General features: G+C 45.1%; 1 protein-coding gene across 1 annotated transcript in view; it reads left to right on the forward strand.

Annotated features, from left to right (window-relative positions):
* zcchc14 (zinc finger, CCHC domain containing 14) overlaps positions 1–19,844 on the forward strand; it is a 107,508-nt gene that overhangs the window by 21,819 nt on the left and 65,845 nt on the right. The window contains exon 3 of the mRNA XM_055649064.1: positions 7,689–7,762. Within this exon, the coding sequence (XP_055505039.1) occupies positions 7,689–7,762 (74 nt within the window). The remainder of the gene's footprint in view (positions 1–7,688; positions 7,763–19,844) is intronic.

The raw sequence follows: 19,844 nt of genomic DNA on the forward strand, positions 1-19,844 counted from the left end.
AGCCTTTGAGGGAGGAAGCGTGTTATCATAATCAACCAATGATTCTGTTTATAGAAAAAACCAATGGTATTTTTACAATAACACTGAAGAATTTTAAATGCTCCCCTTGGCTAATTTGAATATTTGCAGATTGGAATCTTCCTGCAAATAAAAACAGGTTTTGTCAACAGTTTATAATTATTTATTTCTCTGAACGTTTTACCCCCACTATTCTGCTGTAGCCAGGATGTGGTTTACAGGCACGTCCATTCTTTTGCCGTTGACGTGGAAGCTTCTCCTGTGGGATGACAACTTTATACATGTTAGTTTATCCCAGGAGCTTTAACCTGCTTGAGCCATTTCAAAAAAGGCTTGTTACCCGACCACAAGGTGTTTTGTGACCAACCCACAAGGCTTTTCATCTCCCTCGCATAATTAGGTTGTGTCTATGTAAGGTAATAGGGTCTTGGCACATACCGTGTTTTCTGGCGGGTAGCCCGGTTTTATGACTGGATAAGGTGTTCCTGGTCTGGTTTGACCATTCCCTGAACAAATGATAGAGATCTGGTCTGAAGCTGTGAGCATGGTGTCCAGTTGAAAATAGGAGTAGTGACTGGACACTCTGTGCTGCTCCATGTGCCTTTAACATATGTTTTAGTGCATAGAAGGTTCAGGTTTAGGACTCTGGCTGGTGGGATCCCCTGAAGTGTGGTTAACCACTGTGACATCCCATATATAGGTGTACCTAGTCTAGGGGTTTAGAGGTTTAATACCCTTCAAATTTACCACCAGCCAGTGACCCCATGGCCTGTTGTCCTGTAGCTGTTTTGAAAAAGAACAGGCAGGGCAATTCTAGCTGTGTTGATGGCACTGTAGCCGAATCCTTCATCATGATGAAGGTTCTCCAGGAATTCCAGTTCGTAGTACCTGTATCGGATGAGTAGGTTCTCCCTGTATCCTTGCAGTACTTCTCTTGATGCTGGACAAGTGTTGTAGTCCAGTGGATGTTCAAAAGGATGCTGACATGGTGTCGATTATTCAGTATAACAATCCCAGTCCCAGAGGCTTGCGCAGAATCTGCAGCTCAGGAGCTTATTTCTCATGGCACAGTTGATTTGTGCCCGGCTCCGATATTAATAATTCTGGGTACTGGAAAAACACCATCCAAGTTTCAACAGCCATGTCATGGCGTGAAGTGAAACAAGGGCTGCGTAAGTCCGTCAGGTACTATCAAATACCTGAAGCAGAATCCTTTTGTACTGTGCGTTGTTCTCGATTGGTGAGGCAGAAGGGAAAAATACATAAAATTAATTTCACCAATGCAGCGTGAACGCATTTGTCTATCAATATTATAAATACATTCTTGAATGACAACATGACCTATAGGTCAGAAAAGTTAATATATATAGCTGACGATCTTTCTGCTGGAACTATCTGTCCCAGAGAAAATTTTTTAATGAGGATTCCACTGGCCCAGGGTCTGGTTTCCCCCCGCGACATACATAGGACATCCCCGAACACCTGGTGATATAGCGTTAATGCAAATAATCGATATCAGTTTCACATTCCATTTTAATTGTCATTGTCAGTGTACAGTACAGCGACAATGAAATGCATTAATATCTGTTGCATCATATAGCTTAATAGTTTTGTTAACTTTATATGAAAACATCTAATTGATGTAGTCCTTAATATTATGTGACCTGATGTCTGTCACTGTATTTTCCTTACCGCCCAGGTAAGTTGTTGATAGTCAAATACATCTATGGATATACCATTGCCAAATTGGTTTGACCAACTTCTCATATGATACCGACTTTATGCTGCCATATGGTTAATATAGGCCACCTCCATAGTGTAGTCTATTTATACCCATACATGCAAGTGCTTTAAAAACTCATAAAATTCACCCGAACATTTTTTAGATAATTAATGCCCAGTATAAGTGGTAACCCCACCACTGTCTTTCTGATATTACTTCAGTGGGTAACTTCATGAGATGCTCAATGACAACCTATATGTTGTTTTTGATACTAACATCTGAATGATGTAGACAGAAATGGTACCATTTTTTCCCAATTACTCTGTTATTTGTCGAGTAGTTGGTAGTTTGACCATTACTTTGTGCTTGTTTGTGCCAATTCAACTATGTTGTCTCTTGGCATCCTTATAGTTACGTGGACTGAATTAATATGAAAGCCAAGATAGTCCAAGAAAGCGCTCTATATGCTGGTAGGAACCAGACCCACCTACCTCCATGGTTATTGGCGGTTTTGTGTTTTCTGTTTTCTGAGTGCTTTTGTTCTGAGGATGTGCTGGCGACGTTGGGGGGGGCGCATTTTCCAGGGGGTCAGCGGCGGGCCCTGATCTAAAAGATCTTTGGGGATAGTGCGGCCCCAAGCTTTCACCAGTCCCATATTCTAGACATAGACTGGTGGATGCCGTGAGGTGCTGCTGTTAGGGTATCGAAAGTCGTGGTTTGCTCGTCCCTTGGCCTGCCCTCATGATGCCGAAGGTTTTTGATACCTCTTCGATCTCCTTGAGCTTTTTGTTCAGATCTCTCCCAAATAGCAGTGTGTCTGCCTCCGCTGCTGGGCTTTGCTCAAGCCTGCATCTTTGAGATTGAGGGCAGGTGTTGTATTTCCCTTCAGAGATTATTTAGTTCGAATCGTGGTACACCTTAATACCAGCACTTTCTGGTGGCATGTGTTGATCTCGTTATCTCCACAGAACAAGCATAGGCTGTGATAGCTGACATCAGGAGCCTTCGGATCCGCTGTAGCTTGAGTTTTTATGCCCGCATAAGGGCCCCCACAACTTCCAGATTTTGCTGTTTTAGGCTTATTCCCCTTAAGGCCTCATAGTTCTCTGGTGCTGTATATTCTTGTTGGCTGCCATTGTTTTGGCTCCGGCGGTGCTCCAGCCCGTGGGGTTGCTACGAAGCGGTCCATGACACCCAACAGCTGTTCCTGATCCTGCACCTCATGCATACTCCCGATTTTGTCCGCCTGCCCCATTTGCAGACCAGCCCTGCCCTGGTCACCAATGCTAGCCTCCTGCTCCAGCCCGTGGTATGAGGGTAGCAAAGGGCAGTGCCTGAACGACACTATGGAGGAGGTGCCTGTCCTGTCTCGCCGGGAGCGCTGCTGTTCCCGGTGGACCTTCTCCTCCAGGTGCTGCTAAGTGCAGCTCAGGCGGCTGTCTCTCTCTGCTTTGGTAGAGACATGTCCCCCTCCGACGAATCGGAGACGACCGGCCGTTTGGCTTCCTGTCCGCTTTCCCAGTCCGCCGTGTAGGCTCTGGCGAGACTGGCTTGGCTCGGTCTCAGGGATAGCGAAAAACGCTCTGCGAGCGACGCTGCCGCCGGTTGCTGCCCCGCTGGTAGAGTTGGAGCGGGGCAGTTTCTCTTTGTGAGTTTTTTGCGTTGAGTTCCTGAAATCTGTAAAAAAACACAACTGCAAACTCACCTTTCCAATGCCCAAGAGCCGCTCCTGCAGCTCAGGCGGCTGTCTCTCCCCCTCCTGGGTGGAGAGACGTCCCAGTCCGATGTCAGCTCCACCGCCGGGTTTTACACACATCCAGCCCGCTGCTCAGGTGCTAGCGGGCTGGCTCGGTCGCGGTGTCGGGTTTGTGGACCGCCCGCTAAGCGGTCCTACCGCCTGTTGCTGCCCAACGACGTCCTTTCGTCGAGCGGGCAGGTGCAGCATTTCCCCCCGCAAGCCCGCAGCTGATGCTGACGGCTTGGTGCAGAGTCGGGAGCGGGCCGCTGATTAGCGGTCCTTGCTCTCTCTCTCTCTCTGCACTCGGGCTGCTGCTCACCTGCACTCGGGCTGCAGCGCACTCCACGCCAGCACTGCACAGTGGGTCCCCTTACCGGCTCCGCAAATGTCGGAAGCCTCCTCCCGCCCGCCTGCCTGCCTCACCTGGACAGTACTCGAGGGCGAGCGAGGACTGAGGGGAACCCCAACGCAGTGCCAGCGCCGTCTTCCTGCGCTCTCTGGATGTCGCCCCTGTGGAGTGTTACCGGCACCGGCACAGCTCCCATCCATGGTCCGCCGGTGAGTGCGGTCCTTGTTGCATCTTTCCTCCCCTCCCGCGAACGGAAAAAACTCCTCCCGGAGTCCAAGGGGGCCGCTTGCACGCCCTGCGGGGAACAAGCAGACGCAAAGGGGCTGTAACAGTAAAGGTAAGTACTTACCTAAACTTAGATTTTTTCTCGTTTCTTCGGGAGCCCTGACTCCCGGCTGCCGCTTTGCATGCTGAAACGTAATGCCGCAATGCGTCCTGGGGCGGGCTTCTTCACGAAGTCACTCACGTGACTCCGAAGTAAAATCAGATGCCACCACTGTTCCCCTTATCTGAGCAGTCTGCACAGTCCATTAATCATGTGCCAAACATGATGCCTAGTTAAACTAAACTCACCTGCCTGCACATGATCCATATTCCTCTATTCCATGCACTTCCATGCGTCTTAAAGTCACTTAAATGCCACTATCGTATCTGCCTCCTCCACCACCCCGGCAATGCCATTCTAGCCCCTGCTACCCTCTGAGTTAAAAAAAAAATCTTGCCCCGCAAATCTCCTTTAAACTTCCCTCTCTCACCTTGTAGCTATGTGTCTAGTGTTGGACATTTCCTGGGGAAAAAATTCTGACTGTCGATCCTATCTATGCCTCTCTTTTTTTACCCTATCAACTCTCCCCTCAATGTCCAACACCGCCAGAGAAAATAATCAGTCCATCCATCGTCTCCCTGTAGCTAATACCCTCTTAGGGGAGATTATGTGTTCGGCACGGACTAGAAGGGTCGAGATGGCCTGTTTCCGTGCTGTAATTGTTATATGGTTATTATATGGTTATTTCTGCAGCTGGTCTATATCCCACAGTATCTTCTAACAGCCTTCCTCACTGTCTGCAACTCCTCCAATTTTGGTGTCGTCAGCAAACATATTCACTATAGTGACATTTTTATTGCCACTCCATCTTTATTGCCACTGCCATCCATGCTAGTATCTGCCCTCTGATACCATGGGCTCTCATCTTCCTTTGCAACCTTTGCTGCAGCTTATCAAAGGCTTTTTGAAATGTCTGATGTCAAAAAACATACTCAATTCATATGCTATTTCTTTATTTTCTCCATTGTCACTTCTCCATATTGGATATGCATTTGGTGGGGCAGAGCAGACAAAAAACAATGAGTCTGCCAGTGCAGTCCTGCTTGTGGATTTTGGGAAGGAGATGGAAATGGGCAGTAAGGGTAGGGAACCTATAACTTTTGTGGCTGTGGAGGGGAGATTGCCAAAGCTGATGAGATTAGTGATGGTCTGGGAGATGGTGGTCTGGTGTTTGTCAATGGGGTCATGGCCAAGAGGTAGGTATAAGAACGGAGGGCAGCACAATCAGAGGGGGTGAGATTGGAGTGGATAAGGTCAGTGGAAAATTCAAGACGGTTGATGTCTTGACCTGCACTCCACTGAAAATAAAAATGTCCAGAGAGGGTCGAAGGCCAGCAGGGGGAGTACATGAGGAGGGGGAATGTTGGAGATGGGATAAGGTGTAGTCACTCGGAGATGAGGACTCCTTGCCAGGGGAATAAACCCAGAGGCAGAGGTGAAGGAAGAAGATCTCAACATCATGATGGGCTTGAATCTCCTTGAGGTGTGGGTGTTGGGATAAAACCTTAGCCCTCAACCGAGAACAGTACATTTGGCATGGGAGAGGGGGTGGTCGGAGGGGATGGTGAAAACCCGACAGGGTTTGGTTCTTGGGTTAGCCCCAGAGTCTGGGGGAGTGGCGAGGGGTACCATGAAGGCAGGATGGGGGCTCAAGGGGAGGTGGGTATTCAGGGTGGTGTTATACATAGAACATATAACATAGAACAATACAACACAGGTACAGGTCCTTTAACCCACAATGTTTGTGCTGAACATGATGCCAAGTTAAACTGATCTCCTGCTGTACATCTGCCTGCTGTACATGATCATATCCCTCTAGCTCCTGCAATTCCATGTGCCTATCTAAAAGCTTCTTGAACACCACTGTCGGGCCTGACTCCGGTGGTGGGGATAGGGTAGTAGGTCCTGGTGGTGTTGGTAATATGGTACGTATGTGGAAGCACCGGGGTGTGTAGCAGGACCCGAGAGAGTCACTCAAGACACAACAGTTGGAGCTAGCAGCGTCAGTCCCGGCGGCCTGCAAGTGGTCAGGGATGAACTTGCTTGCAGGAGTGATATATTTCTGGTACCAGATGTACCCATAAACAAAGGTTCTCTCATTCACTGCCTTCTTTATGACCTGCAAAGTGAAAATTAGTAACATGTTCCATACTTTGTCAACAATTGGTTATTCACTAGCCAGCCATATTTTCTCCCTGTAAAATACAGAGGCTATCTGAATATTCCCCCGGCTCATACCTAATTACTAATCAAGTGAGACCGCTGTTACATTAGAAACTTGTTACAATGGATGCATGCCTGATGCTCTCTCTGGTTTTATTGGAAAGCTTAGACCTGATGCTCAGACACCAGAAGGGGTGGATGTGTTTTGGAGACCCTGAAGGAAAAGAAAATATACATTTTCTGTCCAGTTCTCACTTACAAATGCTTGGAATTTCAGCAGGGGTTGTTCAGCAAAACATTGTGGTCAATGGCAAGAAGAAATCCAGCTTTCCACTAAATTAACTTTAGCAATCAAAATGCTATGATTTCACTTGTATTTTGTTTTTTTAATTTATCCTGAACTCTCATCCCTTCCCTTAAATATACAATCTCTGGTTTTAGATATCTCCTTTATAAGGAAAAGTTTTGCAATATCCATCCTATCATGCCCCTCCTATCATGCCCCTCTATCTTAGCCTCTGCCTCTCCAAAGGAAACAAACCAACTTATTCAGTGCCTCCTTATAACTGAAATGTCCCATCCCTGATAACCTCCTAGTAAATCTAGAGAAACAAGGAACTGCAGATGCTGGTTTAAAAACAGACACAAAGTGTTGAAGTAACTCAGTGGGTCAGGCAGCATCTCTGGAGAACATAAAACAGACCAGTAAGTACAGGAATGGTCCCTTTGACCCACATTGTTTTCCGCCCCTCTCTCTGTTCCCTACTTCTTACCATACCTCCCTCTGGTTCTGCATTTCATTCTCCCTTTTCTTTCTTATCAGATTCCACAATTTGCTCCCTTTTGGCTTCTCCCCTTACAACATCCAGACTCGGTTGCTATCTCCACCCTACCTCCCTACCTGATTCATCTGTCAATTAATCCCTCTTTATCTAGATTCACCTGTCTCTTGCCAACTCCTGCCACACCCCTTCCCTTCACTTTCTACCTGTTATTTCTCCACTACACTATTAGTCTGAAGAAGGGTCCCAACTTGAAATGTTAGCTGTACACAAACACTGCTTGACACGCTGACTTCTTCCAGGAGTTTGTATTTTACTCGGTGTCATAAAATTGTACCATGACCTCCGTTCTATTACATTCTATGCCCTAGCTAATGAAGACCAGCAAACTGTGTGCCTGCTTCACTACCATATATACTTGTGCTGCCACCTTTAGAAACCTATGGACTTGTACGGCAAGGTGTCTCTGTCTATGTGCAAATTTACTAACTGTTGAATACTTATTACTGTTCCAAAGTTTCATTAATGTAATCGTGCTGTGTTATCTGTAACAAAGAATGTTTCTCAAGTATTGTCTCATTTATTTTCAGTAAACATTGAGAGGATAGATCTGAAAGGATTGCAGCATAAGAAGAATGAGAAAACTGCTGACTATTCCTTTGAGGTAAAGAATTCTATGATTTTCTTCTGTAATGTATGAAAATAAAAATAATTTCTTAGAAAACAAGTAAAACTGCAGATGCTGGAATCTGAAACAAAAACAGAAAAGGCTGAAAGAACTCGGGCAGTCAAGCAACATCTATGGAAATGCAATGGAAGACATTTAAAGCCTGCATGGATGAACTACAAAAATTGTTCATCCCAGTGTGGCAAAAGAATAAATCAGGGAAGGTAGTACATCTGTGGATAACAAGGAAAATCAGGGATAGTATCAAAGCGAAGGATGATGCGTACAAATTAGCCAGAAAAAGCATCATACCGGAGGACTGGGAGAAATTCAGAGACCAGCAGAGGAGGACAAAGGGCTTAATTAGGAAAGGAAAAATAGATTATGAAAGAAAACTGGCAGGGAACATAAAAAACTGACTGCAAAGGTTTTTATAGATATGTGAAAAGAAAGAGATTAGTTAAAACAAATGTAGGTTCCCTGCAGTCAGAAACAGGTGAGTTGATCATGGGGAACAAGGATATGGCGGACCAATTGAATAACTACTTTGGTTCCGTCTTCACTAAGGAAGACATAAATAATTTGCCGGAAATAGCAGGGGACTGCGGGTCAAAGGAGTTGGAGGAATTGAGTGAAATCCAGGTTCGCCGGGAAGTGGTGTTGGGTAAATTGAATGGATTAAAGGCCGATAAATCCCCAGGGCCAGATAGGCTGCATCCCAGAGTACTTAAGGAAGTAGCTCCAGAAATAGTGGATGCATTAGTAATAATCTTTCAAAACTCTTTAGATTCTGGAGTAGTTCCTGAGGATTGGCGGGTAGCAAACGTAACCCCACTTTTTAAGAAGAGAGGGAGAGAGAAAACGGGGAATTACAGACCAGTTAGTCTAACGTCGGTAGTGGGGAAACTGCTAGAGTCGGTTATTAAAGATGGGATAGCAGCACATTTGGAAAGTGGTGAAATCATTGGACAAAGTCAGCATGGATTTACGAAAGGTAAATCATGTCTGACGAATCTTATAGAATTTTTCGAGGATGTAACTAGTAGCGTGGATAGGGGAGAACCAGTGGATGTGGTGTATCTGGACTTCCAGAAGGCTTTCGACAAGGTCCCACATAAGAGATTAGTATACAAACTTAAAGTACAAGGCATTGGGGGTTCAGTATTGATGTGGATAGAGAACTGGCTGGCAAACAGGAAGCAAAGAGTAGGAGTAAACAGGTCCTTTTCACAATGGCAGGCAGTGACTAGTGGGGTACCGCAAGGCTCAGTGCTGGGACCCCAGCTATTTACAATATATATTAATTATCTGGATGAGGGAATTGAAGGCAATATCTCCAAGTTTGCGGATGACACTAAGCTGGGGGGCAGTGTTAGCTGTGAGGAGGATGCTAGGAGACTGCAAGGTGACTTGGATAGGCTGGGTGAGTGGGCAAATGTTTGGCAGATGCAGTATAATGTGGATAAATGTGAGGTTATCCATTTTGGTGGTAAAAACAGGAAAGCAGACTATTATCTAAATGGTGGCCGACTAGGAAAAGGGGAGATGCAGCGAGACCTGGGTGTCATGGTACACCAGTCATTGAAAGTAGGCATGCAGGTGCAGCAGGCAGTGAAGAAAGCAAATGGTATGTTAGCTTTCATAGCAAAAGGATTTCAGTATAGGAGCAGGGAGGTTCTACTGCAGTTGTACAGGGTCTTGGTGAGACCACACCTGGAGTATTGCGTACAGTTTTGGTCTCCAAATCTGAGGAAGGACATTATTGCCATAGAGGGAGTGCAGAGAAGGTTCACCAGACTGATTCCTGGGATGTCAGGACTGTCTTATGAAGAAAGACTGGATAGACTTGGTTTATACTCTCTAGAATTTAGGAGATTGAGAGGGGATCTTATAGAAACTTACAAAATTCTTAAGGGGTTGGACAAGCTAGATGCAGGAAGATTGCTACCGATGTTGGGGAAGTCCAGGACAAGGGGTCACAGCTCAAGGATAAGGGGGAAATCCTTTAAAACCGAGATGAGAATAACTTTTTTCACACAGAGAGTGGTGAATCTCTGGAACTCTCTGCTGCAGAGGGTAGTCGAGGCCAGTTCATTGGCTATATTTAAGAGGGAGTTAGATGTGGCCCTTGTGGCTAAGGGGATCAGAGGGTATGGAGAGAAGGCAGGTACGAGATACTGAGTTGGATGATCAGCCATGATCATATTGAATTGCGGTGCAGGCTCGAAGGGCCGAATGGCCTACTCCTGCACCTAATTTCTATGTTTCTATGAAAGAGATCTTTACTGAGAACTAGGAGAGGAGGGGATGGTTTACAATTTTCATAAACGAGATCTTGAGGGAGGAGTGAGGTGTAGGAAAAAAATCTATATAGATATAGGTTAAGGCAGATCAAGCTTGATTAGTAGGACTGGGTGTTACAATCCCTAAGATTTCACTACAATTGACATTCTTGGGTATGACCACTAGGTGAATTTGCTAACAATCAGACACATCTTCAGTTGTGTACCTCAACATCACTGGGTGTTTCGGCCTTTTATCACAAGACACCCTCAGTTGAGGCAGGCCCACCGCAGGGTGATCAGACCTGGGTGTGTGTCTTATTGTTAGCCTCTAGATGGTCACGTGGCAGCCCAGGCAGCATATTTACTCTTCAGCTACAGCCAGTGACTGCTCCGTTCGGCGGCATTGGCAAGTTATTTTATTGCCCTTCTTTGTGCCTGCCCTTTGACTCCTACTTCCCTCAGGAGCCTTGTGGTCGAACTGGCTACAAAGTCCCTGCACCCACCTACACTGGACACACCCTTACACTCCAACCTCTCTCCTCTGCCTCTGCTGCAATATCAAAGCTTTTTCCTTTCATAGGCCTCGTCCACAGCCTCCTCCCATGGGACCATTAAGGAGTATGAATACATTCTGTTGTGAAGGCGGGTCATGGAAACATGATGAGAAAGGGACATAAGCATAACTACCCAAGCAAAATATGAGGTGCTGCTCCAATTTACGGAGGAGGCCCATTTTAGATATTCACTCCTAACTATGTTCCTAAAAGGAAGGAACATGCATACAATTTTAAGTGCCAAAAAGGGCTATGAAATATCATTGGCCAGACGGATTAAACACAATCCCAAGACTTTTTACACATACATTAAAAACAAAAGAATAACTAGGAGAAGGCAGAATACCTTCTATCAAAGATGAAGAAGAGAATTTATGTTTTGAGTTAGAGGATGTAGGTGAAGTATTAAATGAGTACCTTGTATCTGTATTCACCAAGGAGAAGGACATGGAGGTCAGTTAGATATGTGAAGAATATTGACATGCAAAGGCAGTTTGAGATCAAGAAAGAAGTTGGATTGGGTCTCTTGAAAAGTATTAAGATGGATACATCTACAGGGCTGGTGGGATCTATCCCAGGTTATTGAGAGTGGCAAAAGAGGATATTGCAACATCCATGATAAAGACTAAGCGGAAGCTCAGAGGGGACCGTGCCTTTGCTGTGTCGCCTCCGAGATTGTGGAATGAATTGCCTCTGCACATTAAACAGGCCCCTTCTCTAGCTGTTTTTAAGTCACTCCTGAAGACATATCTATTCTCCGTGGCCTTTGTAGACCAGTGAGGTGTTGAATTGTTTATTAACTTTATTTGCTTGGTTTTGCTGCGTGGTTCGTACTCGTGTTTTATGTATTTTAATTTATTGTTTGGATTTTCGTATGTAATTTATGCGCCTCGTGTTAGTTGTACTGTTGTTCTGCCTGTTTTATGATGTCTTGCTTGTTTTCTTTTTTCTGTACAGCACTTTGGTCAGCTTTGGTTGTTTTTTAAGGTGCTTAACAAATAAAGTTATTATTATTATTATCTTTGTATCCTCTCTTGTCACAAGCAAGGTCCCAGAGAGCATAAAGGTTGGAGTAACTCAGCGGCTCAGACAATATCTGGAGAAAAAGAATATGTGACATTTCGGGTCAAAACCCATCTTCAGACTGAGAGTTATGGGAAAGGGAAACATGAGATATATAGGTGATGGAGAGATATCTCACAGCACAGAAACAGGCCGCAATGTCTGCGCTGATTATGAGGCCAAGACCAAATCTTATGTGCCTGCTCTTGTTTCATATCCTTAAATTCTCTACAAATCCACGTGGCTAGCCACATGTCTCTTCAATACCACTATCGCAGTCTGCCTCCACTACCAACCCCGGCAGCATGCTCCAGACACACCACCCGCTGTGTAGAAAAACTTGCCCTACACATCTACTTTAAACTTTGTTTCTCTCGCCTTAAAGCTATACCCTCTGGTATTTAATATTTCCATCCTGGGGAAAAGGTTCTTGCTGTTTAGTTCTTAAGTGATAGCAGAATTAGGCCATTCGGCCCATCAAAAGTCAACTCCGCCATTCAATCATGGCTGATTTATCTTCCCCTTTCAACCACATTCTCCCCAAAACTTCTGACACCCATACCAATCAAGTATCTATTATATCTCTGCCTCAAAAATGTTGATAGATTGAGGAACTGAGGAGTATGTAGAGATGCTATGGAAGAGGAGTTGAGGCCAAGACTAGCCATGATCATAATAAAAGTAGGGGCAGGCTTGTGGCCTTCCTGTCTTATTTTCTTTTCTTCTTGAGTAGCCGACAGTGGGCATTAAATTAACTGGCGTATAGTTCCCAGCCTTTTATTTTTCTTCCTTTTTTTGAACAAGCGAGTCGTTTTAGTCGTTTTGCAACCTTCTGAAACCCTCCATGAAAGAGTTCTGAGAAATGTCAACCCATTATATCTGCAGCCACGTCCTTTAAAATCCTTGCATTTAAGCCATTTGGTTCTGGCCTTTTGCTGCCTTTACCCCATGAGCAAGTGCTGTAAAAATGCTCAGTTACAGGTGACATAGAACAGATAGTTCTATTACCGCAATACAGGAAGGATGTGGATGCTTTGGAAAGATTTACAGAGAAGGTGTATAGGAATGATGCCTGGAGTAGAAGGATTGAGCTCCAGGGAGATATTGGACAGACTTGGATTATGTTCTCTGGAACGCTGGAGGTTGAGAGGAGACCTGAAAGATGTTAGATAAAGGATGGAAATACTAATTACTAGAGGGTATAGCTTTAAGGTGAGAAGGACAGTTTAAAGGAGATATACAAGGCAAGTTATTTTACACAGAGGGTAGTGGGTGCCTGGAAAGCACTGCCAGGAGTGGTGGTGGAGGCATATATGATGGTGACATTTAAGAAACTTTTAGATGGGCAAATGAATGTGCATGGATATAAATTATGCGCAGGCAGATATGAGTTGGTCTTGGCACCATGTTAGGCACAGACATTGTGGGCTGAACAGCCTGGTGCTATGCTGTACTGTTCTATAAGATTTATATATGCAACACGTTCCACAACTCGCTGACATAAGATTCCCAAAACATCAAGTCATGTGTGCAGCCTTGGTGCAATCGAAAATCTAATTATCAGCGACAAATATCCCAAAATGCTGAAATAACTCTTTCCTTGAACCATGTAGTGAACCTGTTAGTTTTGCTTTCCTGAATGTTAACCAAATTTTCATGTTCAGTAGGTACCTGATGTGTCAGTTATCATGACAACTGCAGTTTAGATTTTACCTGCTTCATGCAACACCAATTGGGAAAAATAGCAATATAACCTCAAGACAGAAAAGAGCCTGGAAAATGCATAACATTAGCAAAGGATACTCAGTAAACCATATGACTGGAACTGATTGAAAAGTGGTTGTAAGAGTTAGGAGAAGAAAATGAAACTCAGGAAAGGTAGAGGCAATAGGTTTTTTATCTTTTTCCCAATTATTCACAATTCTGAGCATGTATTTCAGGTTTTACCTAATTTTTAATCATAGGGAGAGCGAGAGGTGGCCTGTAGGTTAAAATGCTAAATTGAGGTAGGGCAAACATCGAGGGTATGGGAGAAGGTCTCACTCGAGTTGATTGGAGCAGGTTATTTGAGGGGAAAGGAACATCAGCCAAGTGGGATGTTTTTAAAAGTGTGCTGACAAAAGCTCAGGATATGCACATCCCTGATCGAGTGAAGGCAACGCAGGCAAACATAAGGAAGCTTGGCTGACGAGGGAAATTGAGGCATTGGTCAAGAATAAGTAGGATGCATGGGAGAGGAATAGGCAGCTGGGATCAAGTGCATCCCTGGAGGAGTTTCGGGAACTAAGGAGCAAACTAAACAAGGAAATCAGAAGAGCAAAAAGGGGCCAGGAGAAAGCTCTGGCGGATAATATTAGGCACAATCCAAAGAGATTTTATAAATACATAAGGGGGAAAAGGGTTAGAGAGAGGGAGTGGGAATCAAAGTGGTCACCTCTGTGTGGAGCCACAGGAGATGGGCAAGGTCCTCAATGAATATTTCTCCTCTGTATTTACTGAGGAGAAAGACAGGAGAACAGAGAAACTTGGGGCAGTCAATGGCAGTGTCTTGGGGGCAGTCAATGGCAGTGTCTTGAGAGCAGTCAGTGTTACGGTCAGAGGCGCTAAAGGCACTATCATGTACGAAGGTAGATAAATCTCCAGGGCCTGCTCAGATACATCCGAGGACATTGTGGGAAACTAGAGAGAGAATTGCGGGAGCCCTGTTTGAAATTTACGAGTCATCTTTAAATATAGGAGTGGTACCAGAAGACTGGAGGGTGACAAATATTGTGCCTCTATTCAGGAAGGGCTGCAGGGAAAATGCTAGGAACTATAGGCCAGTGAGCTTAACATCTGTAGTTGGAAAGTTACTGGAGAGTATACTGTGAGGTAGGATATACATGCATTTTAATGGGCAAGGGCTGATTAGCGATAGTCAGTATGATTTTGTACGTGGGAGGTCGTGTCTCACAAATCTGATTGCGTTTTTTGAAGACATGACCAAATAGGTTGATGAGGGCAGAGCAGTAGATGTTGTATAGATATAGACTTCAGCAAAGCATTCGACAAGGTTCTGCATGGTAGGCTGCTCAGGAAGGTTAGATCGCCTTAGATCCAAGGAGATAACTGAATGGATAGAAAATTGGCTTCATGGAAGGAAGCAGAGGGTGATGGTGGAAGGTTGCTTCTCAGACTGGAGGCCTGTGATTAGTGGTGTGATTAGGGTTCATTGCTAGGCCCGTTACTGCTCGTCATCAACATCAATGATTTTGATAAGAACACAGATGGCAAGATGATATAGAAGATAGATACAAAAAGCTGGAGTAACTCAGTGGGACAGGTAGCATCTCTGGAGAGCAGGAATGGGTGATGTTTCGGGTCACTCATTGGAGAGGTTGCTTAGGCGTTGATGCTGTATCACTCTATGACTGAAGTCTTGAGGACAGTCTGTATTACGATGCTGGATGGTGGAGCTGCTGGTCAAGAAGGTGCTGGATGTCCTAAAGCATATGAAGCCAAATAAATCTCGCTAGCCTAATCAAAAATATCTGAGCACACAGGGGAAGCGAGAAAAGATATTGCAAGAACCCTGGCTGAGACGTATTAGACACGAGTGAAGTGCCAGATGACAAGACGGTGGTTAATTTTATGCCTCTGTTTAAAAAGGGCTGCAGGGAAAAGCCTAGGAACGATAAATCAGTGAGCCTAATTTCAGTGGTAGACAATAAACTGATTGAGGATAGTCAGCATGGTTTTGGGAGATTGGAAGATTGTGTGTTATGAATCTTTCATCAAAGAAGTAACCAAAAAGGTTTACGAGGGCAAAGCCTTACATGGACTTCAGCAGGGCATTTGAGTAAGTTCTGCATGATAGGCTGCTCCGAACGGTGGCATCACATGGGTTCCAGGGAGAGTTAGCTGACAGGAGAGATAATTGGCATCATGGAAGGTAGCAGATGATAATGGTGGTTAGCTGTTTTACAGACTGGAGGCCTGTGACTAGTGGTGAGCTTCAGGGACCCATTGTTCATGGCTTGTATCAACAATTTGGATGAGAATGTATAAGGCATGTTTAGTAGGTGGGCAGATAACAATAAAATGGGTGGATTTGTAGACAGAAGATCATTCTAAAAGTCACATCAGGATCTTGATCAGCTGGGCAAGTGGACTGGGTAATGGCAAATGGAGTTTAATGCAGATTAAGTATGAGGTGTTGGATTTTGAGAAGTCAAACCAGGTCAGGACATTCACAGTAAATAACCGGGTTCCTGGAGAGTGTTAGCGAGCAGTACAGGTACAGAGTTCCCAGAAAGTGGCACTATAGGTAGATATGGTGGTCAAGAGACTTTCAGTACATCGGCCATCATCAGTCAGCGTATTGAGTATAAACGTTGGTATGTTATATTACAGTTGTGCAACGCTTTGGTGAGGCCATATTTGGAGTATTGTGTTCAGTTTGGGCCATAGTGTTGCCCGCGTTTAGCCCATATCCCTCTAAACAGTTTATATCTATGTGCCTGTCCAAGTATCTTTTAAATGCTGTTATAGTTTCTGCCTCAACTATTGCCTCTGGCAGCTCGTTCCATAGTGAAAATGTTGTCCCTCAGCTTCCTATCTTGTCTCTCTCACTTTAAACATATGTCTGCTTTTTTTTGGTTCCCCTACCCTGGGTAAAGGACTGTATTACACCCTATTTATTTACCCTATCTGTTCCCGTTATGATTTTATAGGCCTCTATAAGATCACTCCTTCGCCTCCTGTGCTCCAAGGAATAAAGTCATTCCTCAACCTCTCCATATAGCTCAGCCCCTCAAGTATTGTCAACATCCTCGTGAATCTTCTCTGCGCTTTTTCCAGCTTAATGACATCCTTCCTATAGCAGGTTAGCCACAACTGAACACAGTCCTCCAAATGTGGCCTCACCAATGTTACAACCTCTATACTCAATACCTTGGCTGATGAAGGGTAACGTACCAAAATCGGCAGTTAATTGTCACTTTGTCGTGGTGGAGAAGCTGGTGTGGTCCTGAGATCCTGAGAGCGATGCCGTCTGGAGCTATGCTCCTGGTAGGGCCCCCCATGGCGGTAAGGTCGAGGGGGAGGTTTCTGACAAAGAGCAATCCAACCAAGACCTCAACGGTGGAACAGGCAGAGGATGATGGCTGACCTTAATGGAGCGTCACAACGGTTGGGAAGGCAGATGAAGGCTGCAGCAGAGAAGGGTCCCCGGACGTCTTGGACTCCATGTCACTGGATATTGACCCAGATCTGTCAAGGACCATGGGGTGGCTGTCTGTGCACCAGTCTCCCCACACACAGGCGTCCTCCATAAGAGGACAGTCGTACTCGTTTCGAGTGACCGCCGATGATGATGATGTCCCAAAAGCCTTTTTAACCACCCTATCTAACTGTGACTCCACTTTCATGGAACTACAATACCATTTGTATTTGAGCACTGTGAAGGTGCTGCCCTTTGATTTCCCAAAATGCGACACTTCGCACTTACAGTATCTGCATTGAACTCCATCAGCCATTCCTCAGCCCACTTGCCCAGCTGATCAAATGCCAACTATAATTTTTGATATCACCCACTTTAGTGCATCTGCAAAGTTACTAATCATGCCTTGTACATTCTCATCCAAATTGTTGATACAAACCAAAAATAACCATGGGCCCAGTACTAATTCCAGAGGCACACCGCCCGTGACAGACCTCCAGTCCAAAAAAACACCCTCTGCTTCCTTCCATGGAGCAGAATTTCAGAGTATCAAATTTGGTAGCTCTTCCTGGATCCCATGGCTCCAGATTCCTAAGCTTCCAGACCAGCCTACCAGGTGAAACATTCTCAAAGGGTTTGCTGAGATCCATATAGACATGGTCCATGGTTTTGCCCACGTCAACCTTTTTGGTTATCTCTTGAAAAACCTCAATCAAATTTGCAAGACACCTAATGTTAGGCTCACTGGTATGCTATTCCTTGCAGCTCTTCCTAAATAGAGACACAACATTAGCCGCCTCCCAGTCGTCCGGTACCTCGCCTGTGTCTAACGATGATTTATATATCTTAGCCAGGGCTCCCGCAATTTATTTTCTGCCTTCCCACAGTATTCTTGGATATACCTGATCAAGTCTGGAAGTGTTATCTAACATCATTTGCCCTAGCCGTCCAGTACCTCTTTGACCATAATACACACTGTTCTCAAGACATCTCCATTAACTATCACAAGCTCCCTAGCCTTTATATTTTTCTCCATGGTAAAAACAGTGGGGAAATACTCATTGAGGACCTTGCCCATCTCCTGCGGCTCCACACTCAGAGGACCTCTTTGATTTCTGACAGGTACTATTTTCTTCCTAGTTACCCTCTTTCCGTTAACGTATTTATAAAATTACTTCGGATTTTCCTGAATATTATCTGCCAGAGCTATCTCTTGCCACTTTTTGCTCTCCTGATTTCCTTCTCATGTATGCTCCACAGTCTCCTAAACTCCCCCAGAGATCCACTTGATCCCAGCTGCCTGCACTGGACCCAGGCCTCCTTTTTCCTGACCAGAGCCTCAATTTCTCTGTCATCCAGGCTTCCTTACTTTCAGCTGCCTTGCCCTTAAGTCTAACTGGAACATGCACGCCTTGAACTCTACCTCGTTTAAAACCATCTGAATTTCCAGACATCCCTTTGCCTACAAACAGCCTACTCCACTTTAGCAAGTTCCTGCCAAATACCATCAAGGTTGGCCTTTTCCCAATTCAGAATTTTAACGTGAGCCTGCCCTGTCTCTATTTTAAAACTTATAGAACTGTGGTCGCTAGTCCCAAAAGGCTAGTCCCACTGACATTACAATCACTTGCCCTTCCCAATTTCCTAAGAGTAGGTAAAGCTTTGCCCTCTCCCTTGTAGGACACTCTACATATTGCCGATGGAAACTTTCCTGAACACATCTGACAAATTCCACCCTGTCTAAGCCTTTAGCACTATGGCAATACAGTCTATATTAAGAAAGTTAAAATCCCCTACTATGACAACACTATCAGTTGTGCAGCTGCCTGCAATCTTCCAGCATATTTGCTCTTCTAATTTCCGTTGACTTTTTGGGAGCTCCACCCATATAGCCTCACTAGACATACAATCAGTAATGTCATCTCGGACTACTGCCATGACATGCTCCTTAAAACAACTCGGCCTCCTTTTTTACCCCCGCCTTTGTCTTGCCTTTAGCATCTGTACCCTGGCATAGTAAGCTGCCAATCCTGTCCCTTAGCAAGGTTTCTGTAATGCCTATAATGTCCCAGTCACACGTACCTATTAATGCTCTTCGTTCATCCACCTTACCCGTCAGGCCTATCGCATATTCATGCCACGCTCCTGCCTATCCTGTCTACTAAACTTTTTTCATCACCTTCCCTACCAACTTACTCTCACCTGCCTCAGTCCTGCATTGGATCCCATCTTGTGCCAATCTAGTTTAAACCTTCCTGAGTAGGAGTCTCAAACCTACCCACCTAGGTTCCCCTCCAGTTCAGGTGCAAGCCGTCCCTCTTGTATAGGTCACCTCTGCCCCAGAAGAGGTGCCAATGGTCGAAAAATCTGAATCCCTGCCCCTTGGACCAACTCTTCAGCCACAAATTCACCTGTCCTATCTTCCTTTTCACTAGGACGTCACTAGGAAGTGGCTCCAGGCGCAATCTGTAAATTATTATCCTCGAGGTTCTACTTTTTAACTATTTGCCTAGCTCTCTGTATTCACTCTGTAGGACCTCATTCCTTTTCCTATTAATGTTCTATCTGCCAACGTGCACAATTACTTCAGGCCGCTCCCCCTTCCCCTTGAGAATATTCTGCGGCTGCTCGGAGATAGCCAGAACCCTGTCTCCATGGGAGGGAGGCAACACACTATTCTAGAATCCCCTGTCTGACCCCTTCTCTAACAAATCTCCAATCTATGGCTCTGACTGTCTTCACCCTCCTTGCAATGCCTCAGATCCAGGCTGGATGCCACAAACCTCACCACTACTGCTCTCCCCTCTCCAGTTATCCTCTCCAACAGTATCCAAAGGGGCATACCTGTTGTCGTGGAACATGGCCACAGGGGATTGTTGCACTCTCTAGTCTCTTTCCTGATGGTCATCCATCTACTTTCTGCCTGTACCAGGCATGACCACTTCTCTGAAACTCCTACCTTTGACTCCTCAGTCTCC

Source organism: Leucoraja erinacea, chromosome 17 (assembly GCF_028641065.1).
Source record: "Leucoraja erinacea ecotype New England chromosome 17, Leri_hhj_1, whole genome shotgun sequence".
Classification (NCBI taxonomy): Eukaryota; Metazoa; Chordata; class Chondrichthyes; order Rajiformes; family Rajidae; genus Leucoraja; species Leucoraja erinaceus.